Source organism: Echinops telfairi, unplaced genomic scaffold, assembly GCF_000313985.2.
Source record: "Echinops telfairi isolate 266 unplaced genomic scaffold, ASM31398v2 ScPeMD7_7457;HRSCAF=8495, whole genome shotgun sequence".
In the NCBI taxonomy this organism is placed as follows: domain Eukaryota; kingdom Metazoa; phylum Chordata; class Mammalia; order Afrosoricida; family Tenrecidae; genus Echinops; species Echinops telfairi.
The window spans coordinates 42,187,663-42,196,174 of record NW_022111357.1 but is presented as its reverse complement, the minus strand read 5'-3'; the positions used below and the strand labels follow the sequence as shown (position 1 = coordinate 42,196,174).

At 58.7% G+C, this 8,512-nt stretch overlaps 1 protein-coding gene across 1 annotated transcript in view; it reads left to right on the top strand.

The window, feature by feature from the left end:
- PRDM16 (PR/SET domain 16) overlaps window positions 1-8,512 on the top strand; it is a 272,199-nt gene that overhangs the window by 241,672 nt on the left and 22,015 nt on the right. Inside the window, exons 7-9 of the mRNA XM_045299221.1 lie at window positions 1,155-1,302; window positions 2,340-2,493; window positions 7,341-8,497. Coding sequence (XP_045155156.1) covers window positions 1,155-1,302; window positions 2,340-2,493; window positions 7,341-8,497 — 1,459 coding nt within the window. The remainder of the gene's footprint in view (window positions 1-1,154; window positions 1,303-2,339; window positions 2,494-7,340; window positions 8,498-8,512) is intronic.

Genomic DNA, 8,512 nt, shown 5'->3' with positions numbered 1-8,512 from the left:
TCCTGGTCATGTCTGGAACATGCCCACTGCTGTGGCATGTGTGTGTGTCATCCCACCCCCACCGCCCAGTGATGGGGCTTCTCAAATAGCGGGGAGCACAGGGACACCACTGGCCCCTCATCCCCAAGGTGCCGGCTGGTCCTTACCTCTACTGGTGGCGTGTGAAGTCCTGATAGCACAGGAAGGGTGTAGGGCTGGGGAGGCGGGGGGTGTCCCCTGGGAAGAGGCTCCAGGGGACAAGGAGAAGCTGGGTCACTCAGTCCAGTGCTCTGAAGCCCAGGAGGACACCCTCTCCAGGAAACTCCCCAGACAGCTTGGCAGCATCGGGCAGAAGGCCATGCAGCCTGGAACCCGCCACGTGCTCCTTTGGAACCTGTGCTGGCCGCGCCGGGCATCTCCCGGAGGCTGGACCCCTCCCCGGCAGATGGTGGCCACAAGCGGTGTGTGAGCAAATCCCACCCGAGGCCTTCGCAGGGAGCGCGGCTCAAGAGGGTCCGTGTTTTCTTTAAATAAACACATAAATCACAATTAACAACAGGGAAAAGATACAATCTCCTGATGGTAAAGAACTCCCATGCCTCGGTGCTTAATGGATGGCTGGGCCCGTAATTAACAGGCCGGGATGCAGTTCTCCGTGGCTCATGAAGATTAACGGTCATACCTGGGCCAAGAGGAGGTGCGGCCGACCCCTGGGAGGGTTTCACGGCCGCTGCTCAACTGCAGAGGGCGCCCCTGAGCAGCCAGAGCTCCTGACCCCACGAAGGCTCAGTACAAACCCGCCTTCATTTCCCCGACTCCTCCCATGGGTGTGACAGAGTGGGGGTGGTTCAGCAGGAGTGCACCCCTCCCAGACGGCAGAGGGGTGTCCTGGCTCTCCTGTGGGTGACTGAAGCTTCTGTGCCCCTCTTTCTGGAAGCCCAAGCTTAGCCTGGGGTGGGGGTGGTCCCTGGCTGCCTGGGATGGCCTGACCTCTGACCCGGGCTCAATCTTGGCACCACTTCCTGGCCCCCCCACCCCCACCCCTCAGCGCCCTGTCCAGAGAGGAGGGGCCAGGCAATGGCAGGCCTGCTCTGGTCCCCAGCAAGGAGTGGTGGGAGCCCCACGGGTGGGTCGCTGAGAAGAGCGGCCCACGGTGACCCCCACGCCTTGTGCAGCTTGGAGCAGCACATGATCGTCCACACGGAGGAGCGGGAGTACAAGTGTGACCAGTGTCCCAAGGCCTTCAACTGGAAGTCCAACCTCATCCGCCACCAGATGTCCCATGACAGCGGGAAGCGCTTCGAATGTGAAAACTGCGTGAAGGTAAGAATGTGTGCGCGCACGCCCATGCTCAGGGCCAGACAGGCCAGCGCGCCCGCCTGCCCTGCCCACGTGGAGCCTTGGGCACAGATGGGTGAGTGTGTGCGCCCGCCCCCTTCCCACCCACACACATCGTTCATGCATGGGGCCCTGGGCACAGGCGGGTGAACATACACACCTGCCTAATTCACACACCTGCGTGGCCTCGGGTGCAGGTAAGTGGGCCTGCATGCTTATCCCGCTCACGCACACACCTGGCCTCCAGGCTGCAGACGGGCCAGGGGCCCTGTCACCCTCTGTCCGCCCTGAGGTAGGTCAGCATGGCTTCAGCGGCCACGAAGGCCATCAGGATCTTTATTTGCTGGAGAGGAAAGGGCACCTCAGAGAGCATCCTGTGACACAGGACTGAGACAGGGACCGGGCCCCAGCCTCACAGCCCAAGCCCTCAGCTCCATGGCTTGTTGGTTGCATTGCCTGTCTCGGGCCACCCTACCATCAGTGCTTTCTCGGCACTCACTCAGAAGGGGCAGTCGGGATCAGTGGTCACAGTCTCACCCTGGGGGCCCTGGGGGCCCTGGGGCATGGTGGCGATGCGGTGGGCTACAAACCCCAGGGTCAGAAGTTGGGAACTCCATGGGAGAAAGGCCAGGCTTTCTACTCCCATGATGAGTTCGAGTCTAAGAAAGTCACGGGGATCTTCCACCTCGTCCTATCGGGTCGCTGCGAGTCAGACAGCAGGGGGTTTGAGAAGAGAAACCAGTGCCATTCTCAGCCGGTGCATCTGATGTGGGGCTCCCACCGGGGGGTCCGTGGGGACTTGTGTTCTGTGCCGGGGAAGCCTAGGGAGAAAGCCTTGGCTGTTTCTGCAAAACCAGCCCATGGAAGCCTACAGGACATGACTGCGTAGGCTGCAGCCCCGGCCAGCATCCTTCAGGAGCAGAGGATGCTCAGGGGTCACAGCAGGGCCTGTCTGTCCCAGCAGGCTTGGCACAGGTGGGAGGTGGGGGGATGGTTGTGTCTGATGGCACCTGTCTCCCCAGGTGTTCACGGACCCTAGCAACCTGCAGCGACACATCCGCTCGCAGCACGTGGGCGCACGGGCGCACGCCTGCCCTGACTGCGGGAAGACCTTCGCCACGTCCTCAGGCCTCAAGCAGCACAAACACATCCACAGCACCGTCAAGCCCTTCATATGTAAGTCGTCCCCGCCGGCCTGCTCCCTCAGCCCCGTCGGCCCTGCTCTGACGGAGTGCCACCCCCTGGTTTTCCCTTCCGTGTGCCTGGCCCTTGGCTTCATTCTGCAGTGGCAGGAAGCAGCTAGCAGGCATGTGGGCCCAGTGTCCACAGCCCCTGTGCCTTCCCCCACCCCCCACCCCGCACCCCTGGATTCCAGGGCCACCCTCAATGCCTGCTGCAGCCGAGGCTCCCTGAGTGCTCAGTGCTCAGCCCCACAGTGGGGCCTCGGTAAATAAAGGTGTCCCTCCCTTGGGTGGGGGGAGAGGGGGTGTTCAGCAGGCTCAGGGGGCAGGGGCTTTGGGTAAAAGGATGCTTCAGGGAACAGAGGTGTGGGACCAGATGGAGGAGCTCAGGGCACAGTGGTGCCGGCTTAGAGAGTTCAGGGAGTTGGTGGTGGTTGTTCAAGGGCCCTAGGAACAGGGGTGTGGGGTTAAGGAGCTCAGGGGACTGGAAGGAAGCACAGAGTGGGTACCATGGGGTGTCTGAGGATGGGTTCAAGATGGGGCGCTGCAAACCAAGGGCAGGAGTGCTTGGGGCTTGAGCAAGAAGGTGCCGGGGTGTGGAAAGCCCGTGCTGGGGCCTGGGCCTGCCTCTCGGGGAGCCTGGAAGCTGCTGATGGTCCCTGTCTGCCACACCAGCACCACGTCTCCCTGTCATGGATGCACTGTGCTGACCCAGCATCCCCATGCCTCTTCACACGGCACCCTTACCAAACCCACCGTGGCATGGGGGCCAGTAGCCCCTCCAGCTGACAGAGAGGGAAACCGAGGCATCAGGTCACCCATCAGCCAGGCCCTGGGGTCACCGTGCAGATCGGAGAGCTAGCTCAAGGGCTGTGCTCCTGCCCTGGGGTGTGCTCAGCCCCTGGACCAGTGACATCCATGGGAAGAGCTGGCTGCGGGAGGTGATCTTGGAGCTAGGGGCAGGGGGTCTTGCCGATATGGGTGCTCAGGACTCTGACACCAACCCACTGGATCCTCCAGATGGGGGACTGGACACCGACTCACTGGCCTGCCACTGTCGTCATCTCGGGCACTGGATAGGGGTCCTCTCAGCAGGCTGTTCCAGGAAGGACAGTGGCAGCCTCCCAACATGCCCAGCGTGGGAGGAGCATCCATCGGTGCCGTAGGTCATAGCCCTCAGGTTCAATGCCAGCTTTGAGTCCAGAAAATGGTCCACAGGCTTAACGGCTGTTGGCTTTCTGGGCATGAAAACGAGCCTTTGGGAGGATCCTCCTCCTGATGTAAGCCCAGGAGCCACAGCGCCCCCACAGGCTCCACAGAGCAGCTCAGGAAACCCTGGCGGGCTGAGGGAGGACTGGGACACCTGGGCCTGGGACCTGCCAGTGCCAGTGTCCTAGACTGGGTTTCATGTTCACTTCTGGGTGTCGGCTCTTTGTCAAGGGGTGACGTTGATGAGGAAACCCCAACATGGGCTGTGTGCCTCTGCGAGCCTTGTTCAGGGCAATGCAGATTTTATAAACTAGCTTAGACATGTGGCGTAGACCCTGCGTCTCCCAGGCACTGTGGGCTCGGGCAGGGAGCAGGCCTGAACAGGCAGCAGGCAGACATCGGGAGCCCCCCACACCACACTGCAGTCTTCACAGGTGCCCATGGTCCCTCACCCCTGTGACTGTGTAGATGCATGTGTGTGGATGTGTTGTGAGTGCGTGTGAGCGTTGGGGTGTTTGTCTGTGTCGGCATGTGTCTGTACATCCACTATAAAGAGCGGAGACTGCTGACCAGGAGTGGGCCCCACCTCAGACTGGGCCTCCTTCTGCCCTGGCAGGCCTCCCCAGCTTCCAGGGTTCCACTCCTCCTCTGGCGAGCCCAGTGTCCCTGAGGCCATCTTAGGATGGAGTGTGAGAAGATTGTGGGCCCTGAAGGGACCCAGAGCAGATAGCCAGCTCTGAGCTCAGGAGCTGTGGCACTGCTGGCCGGGTCTGGGATGGCCAGGGCTCAGCCAGGGCCCTTGAGTTAGCCGCAGCCACGCTCCCCTGCCTCAAGCCCATGGCCAAGGTATTTATAGACTATCCCTGCGGAGCGGCCCTCACTGTTAGCAGCCGCCCAAAAAGGGCAGATTTGATTAAATGAGGCAAAGTTCTTCTCCCCTCAGCCTTGAAAACTTCCCGCCATGCCAGACAGCCAGGAAGGCCGAGCGGCTAATATAAATAGATATTGTGATTAGAGAGCATGGTAATCGCAGAGAAAAGGCTCCCAGCCAGCCTAGCGTGACATCGGCCGGCCGAGCACTGCAGAGAGCACGGGACATGCTGGAATCATTGTTTCCACTGGGGCTGCGTTTAGGAGGCAAATTGCCCTGCAGAGAGAGACATGCACACACTGTGCGTTCATGTGTTAGAGAGGGTGGGTGTGCATGCATGTGCTCATGTGAGTGTGAGACACTGGGGAGGGGGGGGCCGTTGTGTGTGGATATGTGTGAGTGGTTGAGTTTTATGTACACATGTGTGCCTGTGTGTCTGTGTGGGTATTATCGAGATGCTGTTGTGTGTGCTCCTGCACATGTGTATCCAGATGTATATGTATATGTGTTATGTGCATGTGTGTGTTGTGTGTGCATTGTGTGTGCCTCGTGGACAAGTTTATGTATGTGCATGTGTGTGTGCATTGTGTGTGTGTTGTGTGCCTGGTGGATACATGCCCCAGTGTAGGAGTGGCTGTGTATGTAGGAAGTATTGTTGAGTATATGTTGTGTGTACCTGTCTGTGCATGCATGCATTTTGTGTGTGTGTGTGTGTGTTCTGTGTGCATAGTGGATGCATGCACCAGCGTAAGAGTGTCTTTGTGAATATTGTTGAGTATGTATTGGATGTGAACTATGTGTGCATTCAGACATTTTATATGTGTTGTGTGTGTACTCTGTGTGTGTGCTGAGTGCATGTGTGCAGTGTGTGCACGTGCAGTGTATGTATTGTGTGTGTATGCATTCATGCATTGTGTGTGTTGTGAATGTGCTGTGGGTGTATGCATGTATTATGTTTGTGTAGTGTGCCTATTGTGTGTATGCCTGCATTATGGGTGTATTGTGCATGTGCTATGTGTATGTGCATGCACTGTGTGTTATGCATGTGCTGTGTGTGCGTGTGCTGTGTGCATGTATGTATTGTGTGTGTTATGCATGTACTGTGCATGCATACATGCATTGTGTTTGAGTGGTGTGTGTACTGTGTGTATACATGCATTGTGTGTGTTGTGAATGTGCTCTGGGTGCATGCATGTATTATGTTTGTGTTGTGTGCCTACTGTGTGTATACCTGCATTGGGGGTGTATTGTGCATGTGCTGTGTGTTCGTGCATGCATTGTGTGTGTTGTACATGTGTGCACTGTGTGCATGTGTGTGTTTTGTGTGTTGTGTGTACTATATGGGGATGCATATATTGTACATGTACTTTGTGTATGCCTGCATTGTAGATGTCTTGTGAGTGTACTGTATGGGCATGCATGTATTGTGTTTGTGTTGTGCGTGTACTATGTTCATGTGTGCATTATGGGTGTATTGTGCATGTGCTGTGTATACATGTATGCATTGTGTGTGTTGTGTGTGCATGCATGTATTTTTTGTGCGGTGTGTGTCCTGTGTGCATGTGTACACAGTGTGTGTGTGCTGAGTGTGTGGTGTGTGCATGTATTGTGTGTGCGTTGTGTGTGTACTGTTTGTGCATGCATGCACTATGTGTGTGCAGTACGTGTGCTGTGTGTCCTCTCTACTTCCCAGAGCCAGGACCTCCTAAGGACCCCGGGAGTGTTCACTGTCCGGTGCCCTCCTGAGGCCGCCCTCATGTGGCACAGAGCTCACAGGCCTGGGGCAAAGAAGGAAGGGCTGTCTGGAACCTCTGGCAGCAGCAGACCTAGGCGGGAGGTGAAGGTCCCACACACACACACACACACACACACACTGGAGCAGCTGTGACTGACGGGAGATGGATGTAGGGGGCGTCCTGGGGTAAGAGGCCTCCAGTAGACTGCATCCAGCTGTGGAGCCTGCACTCGAGGGAAGGGTTTGCTATCTTGAAAGACCTTAGGAGTGCTTCCCCCACCCCGCTTAGAAGCCCCCTGGGGAGTAGGGCACAGCCCCCCACAGCCCTACCCTTCAGTGAGAGGCCCTTTATCCAGCAGAATTGAGCCATCTGTCCTGGGCACCCCATGTTGCTGAGGGAAAGGCAGAAAGAGGGTGCTTGGTAATCCTGCTGGGACCCCCCCCCCAGGCCCTGTCTCCCATCTACTCGATGGTCAGAGAGACAGTCACCCCAGAGTCAGTCTGTGCTGCTCCACCAAGGGCAGCCCCAGGGAAAGAGGCACACATGTGCACACACACACACACACACACACACACACACACACAGAGGGATGCAGGGCCCTCACACCTGCGCCTACACACACACAGAGGCATGTAGGGCCCTCACACCTGAGCCTACACACACACACACACACGCATCTGTGTACCCACACCTAGGCATACTCATGTGTGCATGCACACGTGGGCATACACCTTTCGTGGATTTATGTGCATGCATGATGCAACTGCACGTACACACGTACATGCATGCCCACTCATGTATATGCATGCATGCCCACACATGCACAACTCACACACACATGTACGCGGTGCACACTCATGCACGTGCATGCATTACACACTTGCACACGTGCACGTGCACACACCATGCACACGTATGCACATCCACAGTATGCCGCCACAAACACACACACACACACACACACACCCCTAGGCTTTCCTGGTAATTTCATATCGTGTTTGTTGTTGCTTTCTGCTGATGTTTTAGGTGAGGTCTGCCACAAGTCCTACACGCAGTTCTCCAACCTGTGCCGGCACAAGCGCATGCATGCTGACTGCCGCACACAGATCAAGTGCAAGGACTGCGGGCAGATGTTCAGTACTACCTCCTCCCTCAACAAGCACCGGCGCTTCTGCGAGGGCAAGAACCATTACGTGCCCGGCAGCATCTTTGCGTCCGGCCTGCCCCTCACCCCCAGCCCCATGCTGGACAAGGCGAAGCCCACTCCCACCCTCAACCACACCAGCCTGGGCTTCAGCGAGTACTTCCCCTCCCGGCCGCACCCCGGCGGGCTGCCCTTCTCAGCGGCACCCCCGGCCTTTCCTGCGCTCGCACCTGGCTTCCCCGGCATCTTCCCGCCGTCCTTGTACCCCCGGCCACCTTTGCTACCTCCCACGCCCCTGCTCAAGAGCCCACTCAACCACACCCAGGACGCCAAGCTACCCAGCCCCCTGGGGAACCCCGCGCTGCCCCTGGTCGCTGCTGTCGGCAACAGTGGCCAGGGCACCGTGGTGGCCCCGGGGGTGGACGAGAAGTTTGAGGGCGTCCTGGAGGAGGCGTACGTGGAGAAGCTGAAGGCCAGGCACAGCGACGTGTCCGACGGCAGTGACTTTGAGGACATCAACACCACCACGGGCACAGACCTGGACACCACCACGGGGACTGGCTCGGACCTGGACAGCGACGTGGACAGCGACCGAGACAGGGCCAAAGACAAGAGCAAGCCGGCCGAGGGCAAGCCCGAGTTCGGGGGCGGCCCCGCGCCCCCGGGGGCCCCGCACGGCGTGGGTGAGGTGCCTGTATTCTACTCCCAGCACGCCTGCTTCCCGCCACCCGAGGAGCAGCTGCTGAGCGCATCGGGCGCCGCGGGCGACTCCATCAAGGCCATTGCCTCCATCGCCGAGAAGTACTTTGGGCCGGGCTTCATGGGCATGCAGGAGAAGAAGCTGGGCTCCCTACCTTATCACTCCATGTTCCCGTTCCAGTTCCTGCCCAACTTCCCCCACTCCCTGTACCCCTTCACGGACCGCACCCTCGCCCACAACCTGCTGGTCAAGGCCGAGCCCAAGTCACCCCGGGACGCCCTCAAGGCCGGGGGCCCCAGCACTGAGCGCCCCTTCGACCTCACCACCAAGCCCAAAGAGGCAAAGCCCATGCTG